The sequence below is a fragment of the Conger conger genome, chromosome 1, assembly GCF_963514075.1.
Source record: "Conger conger chromosome 1, fConCon1.1, whole genome shotgun sequence".
In the NCBI taxonomy this organism is placed as follows: domain Eukaryota; kingdom Metazoa; phylum Chordata; class Actinopteri; order Anguilliformes; family Congridae; genus Conger; species Conger conger.
This window is the reverse complement of record NC_083760.1, coordinates 55,107,917-55,133,888: the sequence shown is the minus strand read 5'-3', so window position 1 is coordinate 55,133,888 and position 25,972 is coordinate 55,107,917. Positions and strand designations below refer to the sequence as shown.

The following is a 25,972-nucleotide window of genomic DNA, read 5'->3' as shown; positions in this document are numbered from 1 at the left end:
CATTACACATACAAGTCACAAACTGTATTTTATAAAAGTCATTTTGATATGACATTAGAAGTGGATTTGGTAATATTTGTAGTCTATAATGCCAGAAGGTGTGCCTTGACCATTGTACTGTTCACTGAGCTTTCACTGAGCTTTCACTGAGCTTTCACTGAGCTTTCACTGAGCTTTCACTGAGCTTTCACTGAGCATTCACTGAGCATTCACTGAGCCGCACTCTGTCTCCCCCAGCATCATGCGCCGCTCAGGGGCTCCCAGCCAGCAGAATGGAAATGCGACCAAGAGGCCCAGGTTTATTGCCCCGGGGGCCGCCCAGTACAGCCTGGGTCCCAGGCCCATCCCAGCAGCAGAGCAACCTCAGCTCATGGCGTGCAACACACTTAACCAGGTACAACATTCATCCGTCACTTTTTGTCCGTAATTTGTACCCAATGTCCTCCTGTTTCGGGTTAGACTTATTTGTATGTTCTTAGCATATGCGGTACATCAGATTTATTGAAAGCAGTTGATTGTTCAGTATTTTTCTCCCTCTTCATAGGTACTGAAGTGTCTTCCTGAGCAGAAATGTGAAACCCCTGTCCTGTCTAATGCACTGGCAAAAATTCTGAATGCTGTTCCGCTGGGAGAGTCCAAAGAGAATTGCACTGTGCTGCAGAATTGCTCCCCTTTACCCAGCAGAGAGGAGCATCCCCCAGAGGACAAACTCGGCACAGGTAAGATCAAGCCTGGAGTTCACCATCCCCCTCTCTTTATTGGTATATGCTGCTGTTTGTGGGATTGAGTTATTGTTGGCCGGTGTTGAACAGCCACACAAATTGTTACACACTAATCCCAATTACTCATTTGAAATGGATTGTGGGTGATTGGTTTTCCCCTAATAATGTCATGTCATGTGAGTACTCACAACTCTGTATAGTGAGATCAGAGTTTGAAAGAAGGTTATAATCTGTTCAAGAAATTGTTATACTATTCAGAATCTGTGGTTTTTGAGCGATGTGGCATTAGAGGGGTGTTGGTCTTTCCCTATGCAGCTGTATAGGCATTGATTCCTATACAAATGGATGCTGTATTAAATCCTGAACACAGAAACCTGTGAGATAATTTCCAGCCCCTCTAAGAAATGTTGATTATTTATCAATAGTTACCAAATTACACTCTCGTGTGGTGTGCTAGCATAGTCCAGGAGTGCAGTTCTTTATTGGCAGCCATAAATAAATATTTTTGTCTTAAATTGTTTATTTAATCTGGATTTAATTGAGAAATTTATAGAGCATTTTAAATTGCTGTATATTCTCATCTTGGACAGTTTTGTTAGTAGTTGAGTCTTGTTTTGTGGAGTACATGTTGTATGTTATTTGTTATTTGGTGTGTGAGCAGTGTTGGATTGTTGTCTTTTGTGACTTCACCCAGGTTTTGTTCACCAATTTCTGGTTATTTCTCGTGGCTTGATTAACGGGTATCTTGGTTCGAGTGATTTGCAACGAGTGAATAGAATTTCTTCAACCTGAATTTTATTTCATGGATCTACACAAAAAATTAATTCAGTGCATCAGGTTGTGATACACAAAACGTTGTTGTGTGTGTGTGTGTGTGTTCATGATAGTCAGTTTAAACCAATGTTTAAAAAAAAAGAAAGAAAGTTATTTCCTTGAAAATGTATTGCAAGGAAAAAGTGAAATAAATGTAATCAAATGGCATAATGGTATAATGTGACATGATATTTTGAATGGGTTTTTTTGGGGTTCACCTCATGATATTATCTTTTTTAGCTTTGTATTTTTGTATATTGACATGAGCTTTTAAAAAAATGTTTTAACTTTCTTTCCTAAGGTGATTATGCTATGGGCTAATCAAATACAAGTCATTCAGTACAATCTTGATTTTACTTTCGTATTGGAATGCTGTTTAATGTGAAATTCAAATGTAAACAGTGCAATATGCTTAAATCAGTACATTTTCCACAGATAATTTGTAATTCTAAAATGTTTTAAATATTAATATAACTGCTGCTTGACATGATTACCATATATGATTTTTTTCTCAGACATTTTTCTCATAACATGAAACAAGTTAAATTAAAACCACAGAATGAATTGCAGTTCTGATGTGGTTATTAAACAATGTAGATGGCATGTTTCAAGCAAGTACTGGTGTAAAGCTGGTCTTGAAGCTTTGCTGATATCTGCTGAGTCGAAGACTAAATTAGGTTTTCCATTGGAGATAGTTTGGGCTTTCCGTTGCATTGGGGACAAGGTGCAACCCATCATCCCCAGAGGCACCTGTGCTCAGCCTCGCTCAAACTGGCAAAGCACATGAAATAGACTGTTCATAGAGGCACAATGCCCACAGAAAAAACTATTATTTATAAAAATGTATTGTGTATATATATATATATATATATATATATGTGTGTGTGTGTATTTTTTTTAAGAGGACATACACATCAAGGCAAATTTGTAAAAACCTCCTGATTGTATTCCTGCATGTTGTGACGCACTCAAAGCAGCATGGCGATATAGACTCGGGGTTCATGTCTTAAAGTCCACGCTGCATGGTTAACCTTGGGACGAGTGTGGTAATTAGACCATGGTTCTGGTCTCGGATTAAAAACAAACACTGATTTTTATTTTATTTATTATTATTGTTACCGATATCTGTCAGGTTCACTTATATTAATTATACAGTATCGTACCTAAACGGGTGTAAAGACTGGGGTTTAGGCATAACTTGTTTTCGAATTTATTTCCATTTTCAATAGCGTAACACAGGAAGTCGGAAGCTGAAATGCATCCGCCAAAGTACATCCATGAGCTACAAGGCTTGTAATAACTCCGTGGAAATATTTTAGCCAGTGCAGAGCAATGAGCATGTAAAAAGTCGTGCTTAGTTTCTTCTTCAGTTTTGAACGAGAGAGAAATACAGTAGGCGTTGCCATTTTTAGCCTACATTGTTCGGTATTGGTTAATTCTAGATTAATGCAGATGTGTCGCTACGCGTACAACGAACTCATATGGCTGAGTCTTGTTGAACAAATGTTTTTTACAACAAAGTATGTGTGGGTAACAAACCAAAACCGAAACGTATCCTTTCATGATAATAAAACGTAGTAAAGTACAAAACGACTATCAAACGTTATTTGCCACGGGTCGACTAGCCACTGAAACGTTAAAAAGGAAAATGCCCATCCAATGTCAGTCGTCGTTGGACGAGCGATAGCAACGCTTGCTATATATTAACGTATTATAGGTGCAGATTAACTTGGCTAATACTAAAACTTGAGTTTTGGGTGAAACCTAACCAGCCGACTAGAAACGCGGAGTGTGATTGACAGCAGGTCCAGCATTATGCAAATTAGCGTGGGTGCTGCAGCGCCAGCGCGAGGCAGATTAGGGCTGTGTTCGGGATCAGTAAGCACACAAGCTCTGCCTCTCCCTCCCGTACTTCAAATTAAAAGCAACTAGTGTTTGCCCGCGTGCACTTTCTCTTCAGTCTAACACGTCGATCACCTACCGTACGGACTATTTTCCTTTTTATTCACTTTTAGACGCCGTGTCGATTGTTTGTTAGCCGTGCATAACGTTTGTCTGGCGTTTCAGCTTCTCTTTGTGCAGATAACAACCGTTAGAGCGCTACGGTACACACCTCTTCCGCACACGCTGTTTTAGATCTGTGGGCTAACGTATTTGCAACCAAACAAGAAAATCATTCGCCCGTTTTTCTTCAAGCACAAATATTTAGCGCCTTTGACATGCACATGAAAAAAGCAAAGTGTGCTTGCTTGGTTTACAATTTAATAGAGTCTAGATCTGTATGTAGGTCAGGCTGGGTTTAAGCAGCTTTCCTGAATCTGCGTCAGCTTAAGCTGAAAGGAATTTCAATAAAACCCTCCCTGGTAGGCGTGGGCCTAGATGAGGCTGGCCTAGTTAAGCCTGATTTCTTTTTGTGTGTGTGTGTATGTGTTGTGTAACAGAGGGGAGAGGGACTCCTGTGTGTGTGCATGTATGTGTATGTTTATATGTTTGAGAGGGGGAAAGAAAGGACGAGGAAGAGATTTAGAGGTAGAGCTGGAGAGAGGAAGACAGGAAAACAAAACAAGACAACAACAAAAAGACATCAGGCACAGCATGAGCAAGGATGGCTGCTGTGTTCATGGCAACAAACATGGTGGGGAAAGCTAGGTCGTCCAATTTCACTCTCTCTGAGAAGCTGGACCTACTGAAACTGGTGAAGCCCCACATTCGGATTCTGGAAGAGCACACCAACAAGCACGCTGTGATTGTGGACAAAAACAAGTGCTGGGACAACATTGCAGACCAGTACAATGCGCTGGGCGGTGACCGGCCGCCTCGAACTGCCCAGGGCCTGCGCACCTTGTACAAGCGGCTGAAGGAGAGCGCCAAGCAGGAGATGGTCCAGCGCAAGCACGCCCAGCCAGAGTACCGGGGCAGCATCTCCGAGCCCACCAAGAGGGTCATGGAGATGATCCCCCACCTCTTCCACCCTCTTCACGAAAAGGAACACAATGCCATGCACAGGTAAGACCCTGCCCCCGACCCTCCTGCCTCCAGCCAGGCCCACTCACTTGGTGTCCTCCAATAACACCAGTGTTGTGGTCATTTAAATGCCCTCCCCTCCATTTCTTTCTTTAAGTGTAATAAATACCCCGGTACATTTAATCCATGGTTTGTACTTCCTTGTAGATGTTCTGTTAGCCGTAAGTCAGGGTTCGGCATTATCTTTAGGAAGCTTTAACACTCACTGTGAATGCTGCTGTGGAAGTGTAGCATACCCAGTTTACACTATACAGCACTGCATTTAGCCGTACGCCAATCCCTCCCCCTTTTTTCTTGCCGGGTGTAATGCTAGATTAAAGAGACAAGCGCGCTATTGTGAGTGCCGTCCAGCCAGTTGCTCTCTGGAACGAGGGGGTTGTCTTGCATTTGTTTCCCTGGCTGCAAGTAAATTGTTTCTTGTGCACTTTTGCTTTTTTGGTCGACAGGCCAGAAAAGAAATGCGGAAACAGCTGCAGGCAGTCTTGCTGAAAAGCAAGCGTGTGTTGAGCAACAGCAGAGTAGTGCTTTTTTCTTTTTCTTTTTTTATAACAGCAACACAGATCCCCTATCTATCAACCTCGTCCTCCGTCTTTGTTTGGTTTGGTGTCTCTGAATTCTTATCTCGGAGCACTTTTCAGTTTTTGTTTTTATGAATATGAACTGTGCAGAGAAAAGGTATTGAGCAACAAATGCTGTAATTTTCTGACCAGCAAAGGGAAGGAATTAGCCAGCACGAGCCAAGGTCGCTCACTTCCCTCCCATTGTTTCAAAGTATTTTTGTTTTTGAATCTTGGATGTGTGATCAGTTCATTTGCTTCATAACAAATCAAATTAGCCTAATTGTTTTTTATTTCCATTTTAATTCCCATTTATATTTCGTTCCAGCATGTGAAAGTATTATGTAGTGAATATGCACCAAGTTTAATGTAAAGTGGTACGAGGTGGTCATTTTATATTTGTTGGAAATCAGCTCCTATGAAATGTAGCTCAAGCTAAACAACTGGATTTGGTCCCTTGTTAATGTTTAAAAGTAGAGCTGCTGGTTAAGGCTGGTTAAGAATATGGCATTTTTATTGTTACTGAATTACCCAGAGATTAGCATCTGCTTTAAGATAAACAGTTCTCATCAATTGCTTATAGGCTCTAGGTGCAGGTAACATTAGCATTGGTGTCATAAGCAGCTATTTCTTTTACCGCTGACAAAATATTATTGTCCAGCATATAACTATTTTCAGTCTTGCGTGATTACTGTATTTCAGGGTTGTCAAGCATGTCCTTGAGGTCCTTGGTTTCCTTTCAATTGCCAGCCATTTTAGGCCTTGGACACAAACTGTGTGAAGTAATGTAGGTACTTAGAAAAAGTGAGTTACAGTCATCGCTTTAGTGCCAAAACAGACCAAAAAACCCCAAAATCAGCTTATATCCAGTAAGACACCCAACTGTAAATAATTTGTTTTTAAATTTAGGAGGCAGGTATGCAAGTTAAAGGCAAATCCACGACATGTTTTATCTTTTGTAGAAATATCAAGTACTGTACCATACAAGAGAGCTTTTCAAAGCTGGGATTGGTTCAAATCAAATTCTTTTTCAAATTAGAATAAACCACTTTGATCACACATTCACTGTTCCCAGTTTTCATTCACATTGCTTCACAACTGTGTAACCTACTATAATTTTACATGTATTCCAATGCATGCAATTTAATAATATGGTAAATAAGTTATTGTAAATTATAATTATATTATTTACTCTCCCCCCAACCTCACTCCTTTTTGAGTAGATATACATATTTAAGGGTTTGATATTTTTGTAGATACTGTGTGTATGAAATGTATTTAGACCAGTAGTAAAAGTAGAGTAGAGTTTAAGGAGCAAATATCATTTCACAAATTAGCCTTAAAATCTTTCTACAAATTCAGTTCAACCAAGCTAATATTTCACAGATGGCTTCTTGATTTGAGCTGTGTGGCATTGATTACTTTGTGTCATTCATGACATCTGTTTATTTTAAGTTTATTGCAAAGTTTGTTATACTGGGAAATTCAGTGTAATTCCCAATCCCACACATAATCAGTTCTGATTTGAAACTAACATAATTTCAATTACATTGCAAACTGCCCAAAACCCGAATGCTTCTGCTAACTGGCAGAGCACATCCGCACAGGCCTAGGCCTGTGATCTGTAAGCACGCATAAGGAAGAAGTAATTTGATTCTTTATCAGTCCAGTAGCACTGTTGTTTCTGCTCAGTAGATCCGATGATAGCCTACAAAACATTGCACAAGCTGTACCATACATATCATAACACATCTAATTTCTGCATTTATTCATCAAATGAGGAATCTCAGGCAGTTATTGAAAGTGTTTCAAGACAGGATGTTATTGGTTTGCTTTTAAATTCAAGAGCATGCTAGTTAGCATTAGCCTAACTGTCTTAACATAACATGAACATCATAACTTTTTATACTGTTGATAGTGAACTGAGGCAAAATTTCAAAGGCGGAATTGCAAAAAGAAGGCTTTTATTTCAGTGGCGGCTAGAGAGAGAAGGAAGCAAATGCTTACAGCATGAGGCACAATTAAGAGAAAGCTTAGGGATTACTTTCCATTGTGTTATTCAGGTAATTGGCATGCTTGTTAAAGCAGAATTCATCCAAATTTGGTTGAGATCAAAGGTTGGATTGAAGTAAAATTTTTGCCTTTATTCTAAGCGTATGAGCTGCTGCTCTTTTGTGGGGATGTTGTTCGGCTTGACTAGGGCATGTGGAGAGAAGTAAACCGCACACACCCTCATACCTTCCAGGGTAACTCTAGCACTGCTGATCATTTGCTGGCCGTCTTGTCTTTCAGGATCTTCTACAAGCGCGACTCGCCGATCGAGCAGCCCGGCAGCAGCTCCTCCCTCCCGGCCATCTCAGATTACCAGCCGGCCGCCGTCATGGTGCGCCTGGACCCCGACATGGATGTCAAGCCTCCGCCCGACCTCACCATTCTGTCCACGCGGATAGAAGACGGGCGCGACGACATGGACGCCGGGGAAGAGGAAGAGGAGGGGATCGGCTCGGTCCAGTGTTTTGACGGCTCCATCTCCCCCTGTCCCTCGTCGGTCAACCTGGCCATGTCCCCCTCGCCCATCCCGCTCAGACGAGACCTGTACGCCCGTCCCGAGGGTCTCCGGCACCTGGCGGGCCTGGAGCACGAGACCCTGCAGCTCTCCAAGGAGGAGCACGAACTGCTGATGGACAACCAGAGGAAGATGGGGCTGTACATCGAGGAGAAACGGGAGGGCCTGAAGAGGAAGCAGCAGCTGGAGGAGGAGCTGCTCCGGGCAAAGATCAAGGTGGAGCGGCTGAAGGCAGCGCGCCTGAGACACGGGCTCCCCATTCCACATATGTGACCCCCCTGCACCCCATCTCTCCTGTGCTCCAACCATGCGTGTGGCTTCACCTGGATATTCTAGGTTTTCCAAATCACCGTAGCCATTTCTCCCCCCATTGGAGAGCGGCAACCAGGATAGGGTTGGAGCCACTTCCTGGTCACCACTGTATGACACCTTTGAATTTCCCACAACCAGAGCCGTAGTGTGACGTAGAATTAACCCCGCCATCTGCCTGGGTCAAGGTGACTGTGAATTTCAAGCCACGTGATAAACTCCACGCTCCTCTGTGCGATGTGTGTCTTCCTTTGGATGTTTGCTGTGATCAGTTGGTTTCATTCATGTTTCATCTCTGTGGGCATATTTTATTGTTTGTGTGGCTCAGATGCAGACAGATGCACAGTAGTTACGCTGCTCTTCAAATCTGCCAGCAGCCCAACAGTAAGGTTAGCCTGCTGTGAGATCCCATTGACAGGGCTCTCATTTGACTTCAAGACTTTAATATTTGGCACGGGGGTGACCAACCCTGCTCCTGCAGAACCACAGGATCTGCGGTTCTTGTGTCAACCTTAAAATCTAATTAGTCCGTAAGAGTTGATCATTTGTAATCATTTGACCAAATAAATGTTCTTCAACAGTGAAATAAATATAATTTACAGTCGAACCTCAGAGAACCAAGCACATCAGGAATGAATAGTCATTCAGAACACTGCAATTTTTAAACTCTCAAAGTGAAGTTGAAATACACCAATTTTACGAAATTCAATATTTATTTCAGTTCAGTTTATTTCAAGTCATAGTAAAACAATAGCCTCCTTGGCATTCTCCAATTAGTAACAGTAACTATTAATATAATCTGAAGTCAAATAAAACCAAAAATAGGCTAAACTTGTAAAATGCCTATAGTAACCCTGGAAAGTCGCTTCCATTGGCCCATAGCCATCAGTGTGGCGCAATCTTTGCTGGATTTAAAATCATTTGTCTGCTTCTCGTTTCCATTGAACAGCAAATTTTGTCCTGTTGTTTTTTCATGTCGCAAGCTGTACTTTCTTTGTAGGCTACTCCTTAGCAATAGCTGTTAAGCTCACTCCCATGTTTTTTTTCTTCATATTTCTCAATTAATGAGAGAGTCTTGGAATCATATCAAAATTGATTGCATTTTGCAGTCGTCGTTTTGTATTAATGTTATATTTCCGATATCCATACCCCTTTCGGTTGACCAGACTTTTTGGTTTTCTGAGGTTCGGATCACTGAGGTTCTGTCAACTCAATGTAATCAAGTAATTTTGTCTTAATTACATCATAACCCAGCAAAGTGACAAAATACTGAGCTGCCGCTGATGGACAAGGAACTCTTGATTCCTGCTTATTGAAAAAGGAGACGTGTGCACTGCTAATGCTAAAACTGCTCATTTCAGAAGCCTTTCAGAGTAATGTGTAATGGTTCCTATAGAAACAATGTATTCATTGAACAGTCCAGCTATTTTCTTCTTTTTTTAAAGCAGCAGCAGTTGTTTGTTCTCATTCTTTCGTATCTGGTTAATTCCATGAAAAATCAAACAGAGTTGACCTCTCTGATTTTGCTCAAACTTTTTAAGTGTTCTTTATATATTCAATAAAGAACATCCAAAATATTAGCCTCATTGGATTTGTCGTTCTAGGTATATTGGCTCTTAAGGAGAGGAAAAACCTGAAAATGTATAGTCTGAGATTATTTATTTATCTTTATTTATTTTTTCTAGCTTCAGATTATGAACTCCGATTTTCATAATACTGCTGAGAAAATAATAAATCATGCTGCTTGGCAAACTTCTAAGACTAATAGATATTTTGGTTGCAAACCGCCACTCGGAAAATAGATCATTTATTAAAACATTATACAATGCTAACCTTGTGGCCTTCCAGAAAATGACCAAAAACTTGCATATATACAAGTAGTTTGTGGAAAGTTTCTGATGAATTAAAATGAAACTTAAGGTAGTTCAAAAGGTATAATAGGCGTACTTATATAGTACAAAAACGTGTTGCTGTTGTTACTGCTATGTCTTGGCATTTTTTTGTCATGTTTTCAGTTTTTTTCCCCTGCTCCAGAATTTGATTTGATGCTCCAAAATTGACACAAAGCCCAATTTCCACTCGTGAGTGACTTTTTGGGTACCCCTCCTGTTTTAAGAGCCTAGAATGACAAATCCAATGAGGCTAATATTTTGGATGTTCTTTATTGAATTTATAAAGAACATTTACAAAGTTTGAGCAAAAGTGGAGTGGTCAACTCCCACAGCTCTGGTTGAATTTTCACCGAATAACCCATCTTTTCAAAACAAATTTAGATACGTCAACCGTGTAAATAAGAGAAATTGAGCAATGTTTGTCTGATGCCTGTAGTTGCCGTATGAGGGAATTTCATACCTGGAATTAAAGTCATTTTCTAAGGTTTTATTTGACCTGACTATTTTGTATTGTCCTTCCAGTTCATGGCTTAGATTTTTTTATTTTTTTCCCTGCTCATGAATAATATTTCACAGTTTCTACCTTGGCTGGCAATAAAAGCTGTGATTCTGATTAAAGAGCTGATGAACCTTTGATCAGGTTGAAGTTAGCTTTGCTTCAGCAGGATCACAGTGCATTATTTGATGAGCTGATGTCCTCTTCTTGTGATTTAGGGCAGCTTAAATTTTTGTTATGTCATTGGGTCTCAGAACACTCGGCCATGTCGGAAGCTGGGAGGTCATGGATCGTAATGTGGAGATCGAGTCCTGTGTCTTGATCTTGATACCTTAGTGCTTGGTGTCTGTCTTTTGTTTCCATTGCGCCAATATGAATTACATTTGGCATCCCCCCCTTTCCCCTTTTTCTCTTTTGAATCTTTTGCAGAAGTCAGTTGTTTCATTATGTTAAAAGCGTTCTTAGTATTTCAGAAAGGGTTACACCAAATTAAAATGCAGTTACACCAAATTAAGTGTAATTACCAGTATCTGTTTAACCAGTAGCTAAACTTCACTGTAGGTGAGGTGCACACAGAATTAAAAATTTTCCCATGTGGCCCTGTGGTTCCCAAAACAGGAGTTAGATTATAGTGTTGATTTTCTCAATGTATGATTCCCCCACCCCCCCTCGTGACATTTTCAGTGGGTTGTGTTGCTCCAGATGTCTGCTGCAGGCAAAGCCTTTCTCTCACTGTTTCCAGAGTGACAGAAGCTGCACTGCACAGATAGCCCGAGGGTGCTATGGAATATTTGCAAATATTGCAATTATTAACATAAATAAAATAGTCTTGTTACATTCTATATTCTATTTAGCACATTTAAAATACTTGGGGTACATTTTGGTGTCCATGGCATTGCTAGTATGGTACATTTACACCAGCAATTATTTTATGCACCTCTCCTGGTTTTGCGGCTTTTCATTTTTGAGACAAAATCAGCCGACCCTTCAATTCACCTGGAACAGGGTTGCAGACCTAATACCCTAGTAGCAAGTCATATATTGGATCATTTTGTAATATGTTTAGTATCTCACTTTTTTCATTGGGGTGGAAAGTGTGGCTATGCAGGCAAATCATCCCAAAACTGTAATGTCAACATGGGGAGAGAGCAGTAAGAAAATGGCAGGCTTTTGGGGATGTTGAAGGCCTAAGTTTTTGGTTCCCTCTGCTGGCTAGTTTTAGAACAACATGCATGTGAATGGCGGGGTGCAGCTTTATTATAAAATGGCAGGCTCTTCATATTAATATGGCCATGTTGCTTCAAAATAATTTCAACTGCAGCTCCCTGTGTGTTATCTTTTTCCTAGATCATTTAACATTTACATTGCATTTAATTTGGTGTCTTGCAGGAGTAATTAACATGTGTTGTGCCACATAATAAACTCACCAGGCACTTTATTAGGTATTTATTAAACTTATTTCTTAGACTTATTGTGCTCTGGCATCTCTCATTCTGTCTGCTGAACTCCTGCTCACTGGATGTTTTTTTTCTTTTTTGCACCATTCTTTGCAGACTAGTGTGCGTGAAAATCCCACGAGATCAGCAGTTTCTGAGATACTCAAATCTCTGTCTGCCACCAAAAATCATTCCACGGTCAAAGTCACATGGATCACATTTTTCCTCATTCTGATAGTTGATGTGAACATTAACTGAAGCTCCTGACCCGTATCTACATGATTGTATGTATTGTACTGCTGCCACAGAATTGACTGGTTAGATAATTGCAAGAGTGCGATGAGGACTCTAGATAATAAAGTCAAAATGTTCCTCATAAAATGCTCGGTGAGTGTACATACAGAAATAAAGTGTACAAATATAGATTTTCCTGCCATTATTATGAATAGTTGATCCATCTTTGCTGAAAATGGACTTAATGACTTTCTGCATTGCCTCTGTAGTGGCAATGCAGAGGTGAGGAGAGGTGGCCAGGGTATGTATAATTAGTTTATTTAACCTGTAGAATATCGAGACTGGTGAAAGTCAACAAATAAAAACACTGATTTCCCCCTACTTATAAAGACAACTATGGTGTCATGCCGTTTTCTGTCTGTGTTCAGTTTATAATCTGGCCAGACATAACCAAATATCGTCGGTGTCAATGATGCCGTCATGCAGGAGTTAATTAGTCCCAACATATTCCCAATAGCAGCTGCCAGGTGGAAACCGTTAATTATTAATAGGGATGTCAGTTTCCCTTGGCTGATTTCAATATGGAGTATATAAAGTAATCTACCAAGTACTGAGGCCATAATATTGTGTGTTTTACTATCAATAGTGCTGTACCACCACTCTCCCCAACCTGGAAAATGGCAACTCCTAAAATGGCCTAATGCAAATAGTAAATGTGTATTGTTACATAGGAAATTCTCTCCTCCCTCTCATCTGCGGAGTCTTTCTCTCGACTGTCTCCCGACGATGCTGCCTCAACCCTCATGTGCTCTCTCTCATCTTCCTTTGGATCCTCCTTCCTTGTCCCCTCGCTACCAAATTAGCTCGGGCCTCCCCCCCCAGTCCTTGGCTTTCTGATGCTCTACGAGCTGACCGAACCAAACTGTGGGCTGCGGAGAGAAAATGGAAAAGGTCCTGTCTCCACAGTGATATGGCTTCCTTCCATGCCCTCCTATCATCTTTCTATTCCTCTGTCTCTCAAGCTAAGTCTTCCTTCTTTCACTCTAAAGTTAATGCAGCCGCCTCTAATCCTCGCAAACTGTTTTCAACCTTCTCCTCTCTTCTCGCCCCCCTCCCTCCCACCTCCCTCATCACTCGCACCTGATGACTATGTCTCCTTCTTTGAACAGAAGGTAGATGCCATTCACAATTCCTTCTCCCCACCCTCTCCCCCTGCTGACCCTCCTACCTTCCCCAACTCCCTATCCACCTTTTCTCCCGTCTCTGACACTTTGAAATTCCTCACATCCCACCCCCCAACCACCTGTCCTCTTGACCCCAATCCGTTCTCGCCTTCTATAATCCATCTCTAATGACGTTCTCCCTTTTCTCTCCTCTCTAATCAACACCTCCCTCTCTTCTGGCACCATGCCCTCTTCCCTGAAGAGGGCCAGAGTCACTCCCCTGCTCAAAAAACCTGCTCTTCCCTTTTTATCTAAAACTCTGGAACGGGTGGTCTGCTCCCAACTATCCACTTATGTTCTCCACAACAATATCCACGATCCCAACCAGTCCGGCTTCAAAAGTGGCCAGTCCATTGAGACCGCCCTACTAGCGGTCACTGAGGCACTCCACTCTGCTGAAGCCAAATCCCTCTCCTCTGTCCTCATCTTCCTCGACCTGTTGGCTGCCTCCGATACAGTCATCCATGAGATTCTGCTCTCATCGCTGACTGGGATGGGTGTCACAGGATCTGCACTTGCATGTTTTTCCTCCTACCTCTCTGGTCGTTCCTACCAGGTGACTTGGAGGGGCTCAGTCTCTGACCCTCACCCCCTACAAAGTGGAGTCCCACAGGGCTCAGTTCTTGGTCCTCTCCTCTTCTCTCTATACACAATGTCTCTTGGTTCTGTTATCTCTTTTCTTACCATTCTTATGACGATGACACTCAACTCTTTTTTTCCTTCCGCCCCAATACCCAGGTCACCACACAGATCTCTGCCTGCTCGACTGATATCTCTGCGTGGATGACTTCCCACCACCTGAAGCTTAACCTTGCCAAGACTGAGCTTCTTTACATCCCTGATAAGTCCTCTCCGATTGTCTCCCAACAATCTCACTGATTGTTGAGGACTTTGAAGTATCCTCCTCCCATACAGCCAAGAATCTTGGGGTGACTCTTGATAACCACCTCACCCTCACTCCACATGTATCCTCCACTGGCAGAACCTGCAGGTTCTTCCTCTACCATATACGCCGTATCCGTCATCTCCTGATGGAGAAAGCCACCCAGCTCCTAGTCCAGGAGCTCATTATTTCCCGCCTGAATTACTGCAACTCCCTCCTAGCCGGTCTCCCAGCCCCTCCAGCTGGTCCTGAATGCTGCAGCCTGCCTGATCACCAGTCAGCCCAGGTCGGCTCATGTCACCCCACTCCTCATTGGCCTCCACTGGCTTCCTATTGCTGCATGCATCCACTTCAAGGCCCTAGTGTTGGCATTTCAGTCTGCTAAGGGGACTGCACCACCTTACATACAATCCTCAATCATTCCCTACTCCCCTGCAAGACCACTCCGGTCTGCCAACTCTGGTCGCCTTATGGTTCCCTCTCTACGGGCACCTGGCGGTCGAGCTGCACTTTCACGCCTGTTTTCCATCCTGGTTCCTCAGTGGTTGAATGACTTGCCTACCACTGTCAGGACAGCAGAATCCCTCCCCCTATTTTGACGCAGACTAAAAACACACCTTTTCAAACTATACCTTTGTCCTCTCTCCTGACCCCCCCCCCCTTTCCGATATTCCTCTTGTCTAACCAAAAATAAATAAAAAATTGCACTTACGATGACTGTATTTTTGTTTAGAACAGCCCTTCATGTGCATTTTACTGGTTATGTATGTGATGCTTTAACTTGTGGAAGAACCTATTTACTGTCGCTTTGGATTAAAAGCGTGTGCCAAATGACTGAAATGTAAATGTAAACGACAGCAGTTGATAAAAGAAGCCTTGTGAGAGCTGTGAAGAAAAACCCCAAAACATCAGTCAGTGACATCACAAACAATTGACATGGCTCAGGCAGTAAGAGCAGTCGTCTGGCAGTCGGAGGGTTGCCGTTTCGATCCCCTACCTGGGCTGTGTCGAATTGTCCCTGAGCAAGACACCTAACCCCCAAATGCTCCTGACGAGCTGGTCGGCGCCTTGCATGGCAGCCAATCGCCGTCAGTGTGTGAGTGTGTGTATGAATGGGTGAATGAGAAGCATCAATTGTACAGCACTTTGGATAAAGACGCTATATAAATGCCAACCATTTACCATTTACCATTTACAATCTCCACAGGGCAGGGGTGAAGGTATCTCAATCAACCATTCAAAGAAGTCTTAGAGAGCAGCAATATAGAGGCTGTACCACAAGATGCAAACCCCTCATCAGTAGTAAGAATCCGAATGCAAGATAACAATTTGCAAAGAAGTACAGAGATGAGCCACAAAATTTTATGGACTGATGAGACCAAGATTAACCTCTACCAAAGTGTGGAGAAAGAAGGGATCTGTTCACGACCCAAAACATACGGGCTCATCTGTGAAGCACAGTGGAGGAAGTGTCTTGGCTTGGACTTGCATGGCTGCTTCTGGAGTGGGTTCACATTTGTATTGATGATGTAACTCATGGTGGTAGTAGCAGGTTGAATTCAGAAGTCTACAAAAACATTATCTGCCAACTTACAGAGAAATGCATCCAAACTAGTCGGCAGGAACTTCATTATGCAGCAAGACAATTACCCAAAACACACTCAAGTCACTCTAGTCAATCCCCAGACCTTAACCAAATTGAGCATGAATGTCACCTCATGAAAAACTGAAAAGAGGTTGCAGTAAAAGCCTGGAAAAGCATCACAAAAGAAGAATACAACAGTTTGATGATGTCAAAGGGTTGCAGGCTTGATGCAGTTATTGCAAGCAAGGGATATGCTTCCCAATATTTAGTGTTGTTTACTTTTGTTTACTTAAATATATAAAGGTATGCTTTGTTCACCTTAAAATTGGTTGGTCTGATGCCAAAGGTGCCATGTTCTAAAACTGTTCTAAAAAATGTATTCAGTATTTTGCAAAAACAAAGGAATTGGCCTTGCAGATCCAATACTTTTGGAGGGGACTGTATACTGTGTTTGTCTTGGGACTAATCAGTTTTGAGGAAGAACTCAAACCCTGCACGCTTTGATATTTATTGCACCAGGGATCTGCCAAAGCTGCAGAAGTCAATAGCTCGCTCGATCCCATTGCATCTTCACCAAATCACTCTTGAAAGCTGAAGGGCTGCAGGCCTTACAATGGGAATGCTATGTTTCAGTGACTGGTGCATTTTGTTTTGCATCCGTCCAGGTTTTGAGCACCCTTCGGTGGATACCAGTCTGCTGCGTCCCAGCAGGCCTGGTGTTTCCCCGCCGGTTCAGGACCCACCGCGGGTGCTTCAGATAGGTGATACCGGGCCAGACTGCAGTGCCAGGTACTTCAGTGTGATGTGGTGCAAGGCGTCCAAGAAGAAGCACAAGAGGTGGGAGGGGGATGCGGTGCTGGTGGCTCGGGGGCGGAGTGTCATCCTGAAGGACATGGAGGGCAAGGACATCGGGAGAGGTGAGGCCTCCCGCTTCTTGCACCTAAAATACCCACATCTCTGTGGGGTTGTGCTTGGCAGGGATATCTCGACAGCCGTGTTCTTACGAATGAAGATCCACCACACCTCTCCTCACACAGGCATTGGCTACAAGTCATCGCAGCTGGAGAGCCTGACAGAGGGCCAGTCTCTGATGGTGGGTGGGAAGGAGGTGGAGGTGATGGGCACCATCTCCGCCGAGGAATTCCGCAGCGGACGTTGCTTCCAGGATGCGGGGACTGAGCCGTCAGTGATGGAAGTGGTGGCCCCGCCCATTCGAAACCCTGTATCCAAGCCCTTCTCCAGACCCTCACTGAAGGGTGGAATGGAGAACCAGAGAGCCTTGCCAACAGAGGGGCTGGCTTGTGGGCCTCGACACGACCCCCTCGCACCAGGTACCACATGCGTACGTAGTAGGGATGCACGAGACAGCCCATTTTTTGTGATAGCACTAACCAGTAACTCGTAATATTGGCCATGATCTTTGCATCATGCCGATAAGTTAAGTTTGAGCTATTAAAACATCATCTCGAGCGCATGGTAAATGCACGCCCATTTTAACCACTAGACGGAGTGCGAGTTTATGCTTATGTAAGAGAAAACGTGCAGGGTTGAGCAAAAACGGGGCTAAAAGTTGGGGTTCAGACAGAATTAATTATACAGAAAGTTATGTAGCCATGTAAACAAATAGAGCTGCTTGGTGTCTGTTTCACACCGGCATGTGGGTCTGATATCATGTATCATATTGTGTGTGTATGTGTGTACGTACATGTGCAGGGGCCCTGGTCATGCCAAGGCCCACAGAGAACCACCAGTGGGTCTTCAACAAGGCTGGCCTGCCAGTGCTGGACGTCGTGGTGGACCCGCACCTCACCGGATACCTCAGGCCCCACCAGAGAGAGGGGGTGGTCTTCCTGTATGAGTGCGTCATGGGAATGAGGTGCACAACCTGCTTTTCTTTAAAAAAACAAAAAGGAACATACAAACTCAAATATATGTTGTACTCAAATAGACAACATACATTATCAAGTATACATGAAGTTAGATACAGCAGTCAGGTTTGGAGGATCAGAATGTTGCGCTTATGACAGCCTGTGAGGGTGTGTGATGTGTTATGTATGTATATATATATATATATATATATATATATATATAGGTGCCTGCATGTGCCCCTGTGATACCTATTTGTATGCCGTAAGTAACAGTGAGTGTTTGGCCTGTGTGTACACTGCAAAGGACCTATGCTCTTCAATGGAATGAGTGTGTTTGCAACTGACTGATTGTATTTATTGCTTGTTGATGGTTTTATATTGCCCATTTCTTCTATTTTGTTTCTTATCTCCTTATGGTGTGTGTCTACCAGGTCGGTTTCCCGGCACGGAGCCATCCTGGCAGACGAGATGGGCCTGGGGAAGACCCTGCAGTGCATCGCGCTGGTGTGGACCCTGCTGCGGCAGGGGCCCTACGGGGGCCGGCCCATGGCCCGGCGTGTGCTGGTGGTCACCCCCGGCAGCCTGGTGAAGAATTGGGCCGCCGAGTTCCAGAAGTGGCTGGGGAGAGAGAGGATCAACATCTTCACTGTGGATCAGGTGACGGGTTGGGGGTGGCAATTGAAGAACGCAGGGCCAGAGACAACCAGGATTTTGTATTTTTACTGCTGGTGCATTCAAGCAGGAACACCAAATGGTTTTCAAAGTCAGTAATTCAAAGTTTAGACTTTCGTTCACTGTTAAAATGTCCTTGGACCTCCTACCACGTTTTCTGATTGGCTAAGGCTGCGGAATGAAAGTGATGCAACTTGCTGCAATGATTTGTGTTTCTGGCACTTAAATACAATTGGTTCATGATACCATGTCCGGTCATGAACATTAAACAAACTGAAGAATTTCTTTACTCTTGTTGGTTGATCACATAGATTCATAGATGTACTCTAGAAAAGGGGCTGTAGTCCATGCATTGATTCATTCCCAGGTAGTCTCCACTGTGCAGGGTGAGAGGTGGTCAATAACAGCCTGGCTCTCCTGTGCGTTTCAGTAACAGCCAGGCTCTCCTGTGCGTTTCCCTGCCCTAGGACCACAAAGTTGAAGACTTTGTGAACTCGCCCCTGTGCAGTGTCCTGGTGATCAGCTACGAGATGCTGCTGCGCTCCGTGGAGCAGGTGGAGCAGGTGGAGTTCAGCCTGCTCATCTGTGACGAAGGCCACCGGCTGAAGAACAGCAACATCAAGACCTCCTCGGCCCTCAGCAGCCTGGCCTGTCTGCATAGGGTCATCCTCACAGGTCAGCCCTCACTTTGGCCTACACTAATGCCCTCTGGCCTTTTTAAGCTGTGTGCATGTGTGAGTCATGTTTGAGTGTGTAAATGGGTCTGTATTTGTATATATGTGAGCTGTGTTTGTGAGTCATGTTTGAGTGTATAAATGGGTCTGTATTTGTGGATATGTGCACTGTGTTTGTGAGTAATTGGGGGCGACATTGGCTCAGGCTGTAAGAGCAGTCGGAAGGTTGCTGGTTCGATCCCACCCTGGGTGTGTCGAAGTGTCCCTGAGCAAGACACCTAACCCCCAAATGCTCCTGATGAGCTGGTTTGTGCCTTGCATGACAGCCAGTCGCCGTTGGTATGTGAGTGTGTGTATGAATGGGTGAATGAGAAGCATTAGTTGTACAGCGCTTTGGATATAGGCGCCATTTAAATTCCAACCATTTACCATTTTACCATTTGAGTCATGTTTGAGTGTATAAATGGGTTTGTATTTGTGTGTATGTGCGCTGTGTTTGTGAGTCATGTTTGAGTGTGTAAATCTTTGTATGTGGTGTTTGTGTCTCCCACTCTCGTTAGTAAAAGCGATGTTTTTTCAATGCTGCAGGGACTCCGGTTCAGAATGACCTCCAGGAGTTCTTCTCCATCATTGAGTTTGTCAACCCAGGGGTGCTGGGCTCTTCTTCTGCCTACAGGAAAGTGTATGAGGAACCGATTCTCCGATCCCGCCAGCCCTCCGCCACTGAGGTACTCTCACTCCACGCTGGGTGATTAATAACATTCTCAATTACAATTTTGGATTCCCACAATTATGAAAACAAGAAAAGCAAGATGAAACAATATTTGTCCTGCATTCTGTTTAATAATGTTTTTGTTTTGTCTTGTGTTGTAAATCCAGCGCACCCCTTTCCTTCATAGCGGTGCGCTCGGCCCCATAGCGGTGTGTTCGGCCCCATAGCGGTGCGCTCGGCCCCATAGCGGTGTGTTCGGCCCCATAGCGGTGTGTTCGGCCCCATAGCGGTGCACTCGGCCCCATAGCGGTGTGTTCGGCCCCATAGCGGTGCACTCGGCCCCATAGAGGTGCGCTCGGCCCCATAGCGGTGTGCTCGGCCCCATAGAGGTGCACTCGGCCCCATAGCGGTGCACTCGGCCCCATAGAGGTGCGCTCGGCCCCATAGCGGTGCGCTCGGCCCCATAGAGGTGCGCTCGGCCCCATAGCGGTGCACTCGGCCCCATAGCGGTGTGTTCGGCCCCATAGCGGTGCACTCGGCCCCATAGAGGTGCGCTCGGCCCCATAGCGGTGTGCTCGGCCCCATAGAGGTGCACTCGGCCCCATAGCGGTGCGCTCGCCCCCATAGCGGTGCGCTCGCCCCCATAGAGGTGCACTCGGCCCCATAGAGGTGCGCTCGCCCCCATAGCGGTGTGCTCGCCCCCATAGCGGTGCACTCGGCCCCATAGCGGTGTGTTCGGCCCCATAGCGGTGCACTCGGCCCCATAGCGGTGCGCTCGGCCCCATAGCGGTGTGTTCGGCCCCATAGCGGTGTGTTCGGCCCCATAGCGGTGCGCTCGGCCCCATAGCGGTGTGTTCGGCCCCATAGCGGTGCGCTCGGCCCCATAGCGGTGCGCTCGGCCCCATAGAGGTGCACTCGGCCCCATAGCGGTGTGCTCGGCCCCATAGCGGTGTGTTCGGCCCCATAGAGGTGCACTCGGCCCCATAGCGGTGTGTTCGGCCCCATAGCGGTGCGCTCGGCCCCATAGAGGTGCGCTCGCCCCCATAGCGGTGTGTTCGGCCCCATAGAGGTGCGCTCGCCCCCATAGCGGTGCGCTCGCCCCCATAGAGGTGCGCTCGGCCCCATAGAGGTGCGCTCGCCCCCATAGAGGTGCGCTCGCCCCCATAGAGGTGCGCTCGGCCCCATAGAGGTGCGCTCGGCCCCATAGCGGTGCGCTCGGCCCCATAGCGGTGGGTTCGGCCCCATAGCGGTGTGTTCGGCCCCATAGAGGTGCACTCGGCCCCATAGAGGTGCGCTCGGCCCCATAGCGGTGTGTTCGGCCCCATAGCGGTGTGTTCGGCCCCATAGCGGTGGGTTCGGCCCCATAGCGGTGTGTTCGGCCCCATAGCGGTGTGCTCGGCCCCATAGCGGTGTGTTCGGCCCCATAGCGGTGCGCTCGGCGCATGTTTAGTGCTTTTTTCCGCATCTATTTAAATGCATAGCCCAAATAAAAGTATGGTGTCGTCCTCTTGGCTTCACGAAAACCAATCGCCAGTCAACTTAAAGTAAATGCACATAAACATAGTGAGACCCGAGAGTCTTGAGAATGATGAAATATAGAAAGTTCATTGTCAAGAAGGAAAAGCACCACGATTTTCAAACTACAACCTCCAGCCCACCTTAACGGCGGGGTGAAGTTGCTGCCTGTTGCAGTAGATATTGCATGATGTAACCCATTTAATTCATTTGGATGCCTTGTATATGTATTTTCTTTCAGGGAAAAATATGTTAAAACAAAATATGTAGTCTTATTTGCCAATAGAGATGTTTATATAGTTATTGTATGTTTCTATCCTTCATCACAGAGTCAATAGAGGTTGTCGAACGTCCTGGAAACCTAAAGTCAAAACTGAAATGTCTCAATAAGGCTAATATAATAATATGTCATGTCGCAAAAAACATGAATCTACAGCAAATAGGAGTAAAGTAGCTTTCTTTAAACTGTATCTAACATGCAAGCAGACTTTAAAAAGGTAATCGTGATATTAAAAAAAGTTTCATTAAAATTGTACAAGTGGGGAGCCGCGGTGGCGCAACAGGCTAAGACGCAGCAGACTCGCGGTTGCAGTTCGCTGCAGTTGCACACCGGGGACCGGGGTTCGATTCTCGGTCCTGCCAAAAAGCCAAGTTTGGCCGGCTCACGTGGAGCAGCAATAATTGGCTCGCTGCTCCAGAGGGAGGGACTTGGCAGGGTTAGTAGATTGCCGCACAAAAACAAGCACCTCGGGCGCCTCGGAATCACGGTTACAGCTTGGGAGGCGAGACGGCTTGAAGAAGGCGTGTCGCTCTCCCGTTGGCCGCCGAGGGACGGGGTGTGGGCGGTGTATCTAATACTGGCTCTAATTGAATCAGACGGGGTCCAATTGGCTACCAAATTGGGAGAAAAAGGGGAAAAAAATCGGATAAAAATAATATAAAAAAATTGTACGAGTGATTGCAAACCATGTCGCTAAAGACAGCTGTGTCGAGTAGAAGTGTAGAAGAATGCCTCTGGTGTGACAGAATACCTGTGACTTGTCGTTTCGCTTCCGCTGCGTATGCGTGACGTATGCGTATGCGTTTCTAATTCTGCCATTACGTTAGACTAACAGTGCATTACATCAACGCATATTTCAAAATGAAGAAGAAATGTCTCCAAACTGCATTTCTTCCCCGAAGGCCACACAGGGCAAAACATCACTGTGGCCTCAGGGAACCAATTTATTTGTATATATTATATATTTTTATTAATATAGCGAATGTATCAAATTAATTCATTTTTCTGTTCAATTATATTTAAAGTTCAAGGAAATCCACTGTTGAAAAATGTTCAATAAATTGACCAAAATAATAATGATTTGTGACATAACCGAGCAGCCCCAATGTGCGTGCCACAATATAACACCCAAATGCTGGACTACTCTGAAACTCTCACCAAAGGGTGCCTGATGTCTACCTACCTTTGGCATCCCCATGTTTTGACGTCTCATTACCATAGAGACAACCAAACCCTCCCCAGCGGTCTTCGCTTGCCAAACATCCTGCAATACCTTACCTTTTTGTCATGTGACACTTTTTGAAAGTGTACATGGTGTACAAGTGTACATTCATTCAAATAATCAGGGCATACTATTTGGGTTCATAAATGGGGTTCAGACAGAATGTGTTATACAGGCCAACAGGAAGTAGATTTGATTGGTGTGTGGCGCCAGCATGTGGGAATGTGCCAGTCTGATATCATACAGTGCAGTCTGTACATATTTGGACAGTGGTATAATTTATGTTCTTTTGGCTCTGGTACTCCAGCACATTGGATTTGAGATTAAACACTGAATATGAGGTTAAAGTGCAGACTGTCATCTTTAATTTGAGGGTTTATACATCCATATTGGGTGATCCGTGTAATGATTACAGTCCCCCCATTTTAGGGGACCAAAAGTAATTAGACAGTTGGCTTCTCTACTATTTATAATCAGTCAGGTGTATTCAATTGCTTCCTTAGTGCAGGTATAATACAACTTTCAGTATCTAGTCTTGATTCTAGGCTTTTGATTGCCTTTACAGTCTTATTGCTGTTTGTCAAGATGAGCACCAGAGTTGTGCCAGTTAAGGAAGCCATTATGAGATGGAAACAATGGGCTTGCCAAATCAGTAAAATTCCTGAATATTACTGACCATTTTAAAGGAAAACCTGTTTCATATGCTTGTATGTTTTGGTCAGCACATGTTTCAGTAGGAGTTGAATAGAAAGACCCATTTCACCCTGGTGTGTCATGAAACTGTCTCTTATGCTAGTATTTGAATACACCCAGAAGTCCCCTAATCCAAAAATGACTGGCGTTCTGTGCAGGAGGAGAGGCGTCTGGGAGAGGAGCGTGCCGCGGAGCTGGGCCGCCTCACAGGACTGTTCATCCTGCGCCGCACTCAGGAGATCATCAGCCGCTACCTGCCAGCCAAGCAGGAGTGGACCGTCTTCTGCCGACCCGCTCCCCTGCAGCTGGAGCTGTACCGCCGCCTCCTGTCCCACCGCCTGGTCCGCGCCTGCCTGCAGGGGGCGCTGGAGAACAGTCCGCACCTGGCCTGCATCGGGGCCCTCAAGAAGCTCTGCAACCACCCTGGCCTACTGTACGCCACCGTCCAGGTATGGGGCAGAGATTCGGGGTGTATTGTAGATACACTGAATGGTGTATTCCCGTCAGAATACACCATTCAGTGATTTTTCCGGATCCCGGACTCTTTTACCTACAACACAGGTGTCAAACTCCAGTCCTGGAGGGCCGCAGTGTCTGCTGGTTTTCGGGTTGTTCCCGGCACCTGTGGTTCAAGTCTTTAATTGGCTAAATAATCCACACACCTTGTTCTCAAGGCCTTAATTGACAGCTGATTGAAAGGCAACCACAAAAACCCGCAGACACTGCGGCCCCCTGGGAATTCAGTTTGACGCCCCTGACCTACAACAACTCCACACTAGTCCAGTCTGAATAGACATTTCTGGCAGGGAAGGTATTGTTTTGATTAAGCCCCTGCATATGATACATTCTTTACATTTAATGGAGTCACCGAAGGCTTCCTTTTCTGAGGGATATTTGTTGCTAACCTCTTCAAATATTCCATCCCAAATGGTATGGTTGTGTACCATTTTTAAAATAGTTGTTGGTTCAGTCCCACACCGAAAGTCGGTTTTGCTGGTCAAGCGTGATTAATTATCTGGCTGTCCTTGCCGGAGGCATGATTGGCTTCATCCTTTAACAGTTACAGGCTTACAGGCTTCTTTTGTCCAAATAAAGTGCTTCACCTTCTAGTTAAATGCAGCTTTCTTCCCTGTGCTGGTGTGTCAAGGGCAGGTTGCAGTTCTTGATAAGAGCTGTGACCATTTAGAGCATTTAAAAGGTTTTGTAAAGCGCCTGCAGTCTTCATGTCACATTGAATTGCACTTTATATTGAGATTAAGAATGATAAGAATAAGAACCTCGGATGATCTGATCCTCGAATGGTTGAGCAGCTGACTGTTGACCTGCGGGGGGTCAGAAACTGACCACTCTCTTTCCAGCATATTGTGGTACAAAATGAAGCCAGTACTTAACTGACTTGGAAAGGGAGAATGATGGCAAGCCAAACCTCATTGATACTGAAAATTGTAGTTCTGATGAGGCATTTTTAATGACACGGATATATAGATGTGTGGTCAACAATGGAATTGTGTAATTCCTACAGCGTTCACCCGATTTAGATGCAAATGCCCTCAAATTAATGCTGAAAGTCTGCACTTTAGGTTCATATTCATTATTTACTTGTACTGTGGTAGACAGCTAAAATAACTTGTATCTGAATATAAATTGTCCAAATATTTATGGGCCTGACTGTGTACCACAAGCACACTGTAGAGACTCCTCATTTAGAAAATCTGTCTGTTTCACATAAGATTGTCTGTGTGTGTGTGTGTGTGTATGTATGTGTGTGTGTGTATATGTGTATATGTGTATATGTGTATATGTGTATGTGTATGTGTGTGTGTGCATGTGTATATGTGTATATATGTGTGTGTGTGTGTGTGCGTGTATATGTGTGTGTGTGTATGCGTGTGTGTGTGTGTGGCAGGAGAAGGAAGCTGCACGGGTGGAAGATTCTGGAGCAGAGGTCTCTCTGTATGAAGGCTTGGGGGAACTGTTCCCTGAGGCCTACTCCACTGGAGGCTTGAACATCGCCGACTCCGGAAAACTTCTGGTCCTTGCAGATCTGCTGGCTGCCATCCGCCAACTCAGCCCCTCCGACAGGTATGCCATCTCCTTACTCAAACATGTCCATCTAGGGACAGAAGCTGGACAAATCCACAGTTTGAAAGCAGTCTCAGCCACTGCTGTCAGATCAAGACTCAACTGAGTTGTTCCAGAAGCTGCACCTTGGCAGTTACTTGAATTAGACACTTGAGGCTCACCAGCCAGGGAGAACCAGCAGCCCCACACATGCACACTGTACTGCTGTCATGAAAAACCCTGCTTCTGGAGAATTGCAGGACGGGTGGATTTTGTTTTCACTTGAAAATCAGCCTAGTTCAGACCTACGAATCCAAGTGAGGTGAGTTAACTGTAATGAGCTGCTTTAAATGACCATAATCTGCTGTGTAACACCAATGCTTAAATGACCATAATCTGCTGTGTAACACCAATGCTTTAAATGACCATAATCTGCTGTGTAACACCAATGCTTTAAATGACCATAATCTGCTGTGTAACACCAATGCTTTAAATGACCATAATCTGCTGTGTAACACCAATGCCTCATTGACCC

At 44.7% G+C, this 25,972-nt stretch overlaps 2 protein-coding genes across 3 annotated transcripts in view; both read left to right on the top strand.

Annotated features, from left to right (window-relative positions):
* rad54b (RAD54 homolog B) overlaps positions 1–25,972 on the top strand; it is a 34,083-nt gene that overhangs the window by 1,660 nt on the left and 6,451 nt on the right. For both annotated transcript variants that reach the window (XM_061217551.1, XM_061217557.1), the window contains exons 2-11: positions 238–394; positions 545–719; positions 16,406–16,657; positions 16,778–17,071; positions 17,454–17,616; positions 18,040–18,265; positions 18,748–18,955; positions 19,543–19,682; positions 23,535–23,825; positions 25,283–25,458. In XM_061217551.1, coding sequence (XP_061073535.1) covers positions 238–394; positions 545–719; positions 16,406–16,657; positions 16,778–17,071; positions 17,454–17,616; positions 18,040–18,265; positions 18,748–18,955; positions 19,543–19,682; positions 23,535–23,825; positions 25,283–25,458 — 2,082 coding nt within the window. The remainder of the gene's footprint in view (positions 1–237; positions 395–544; positions 720–16,405; positions 16,658–16,777; positions 17,072–17,453; positions 17,617–18,039; positions 18,266–18,747; positions 18,956–19,542; positions 19,683–23,534; positions 23,826–25,282; positions 25,459–25,972) is intronic.
* On the top strand, positions 2,850–10,568 carry LOC133108132 (fibrinogen silencer-binding protein). The gene is made up of 2 exons (XM_061217568.1): positions 2,850–4,541; positions 7,409–10,568. The coding sequence occupies exons 1-2, from the start codon at positions 4,141–4,143 to the stop codon at positions 7,953–7,955; spliced, it is 948 nt and encodes a 315-aa protein (XP_061073552.1). The 5' UTR covers positions 2,850–4,140; the 3' UTR covers positions 7,956–10,568.

What these genes read in the sequence shown, in the direction of transcription:
- LOC133108132 (XM_061217568.1), top strand. Translation starts at nt 4,141, where the DNA reads ATGGCTGCTGTGTTCATGGCAACAAACATGGTGGGGAAAGCTAGGTCG. An exon ending in GAACACAATGCCATGCACAG is followed by an intron (nt 4,542 to 7,408) that starts GTAAGACCCTGC and finishes CTTGTCTTTCAG; the next exon opens with GATCTTCTACAAGCGCGACT.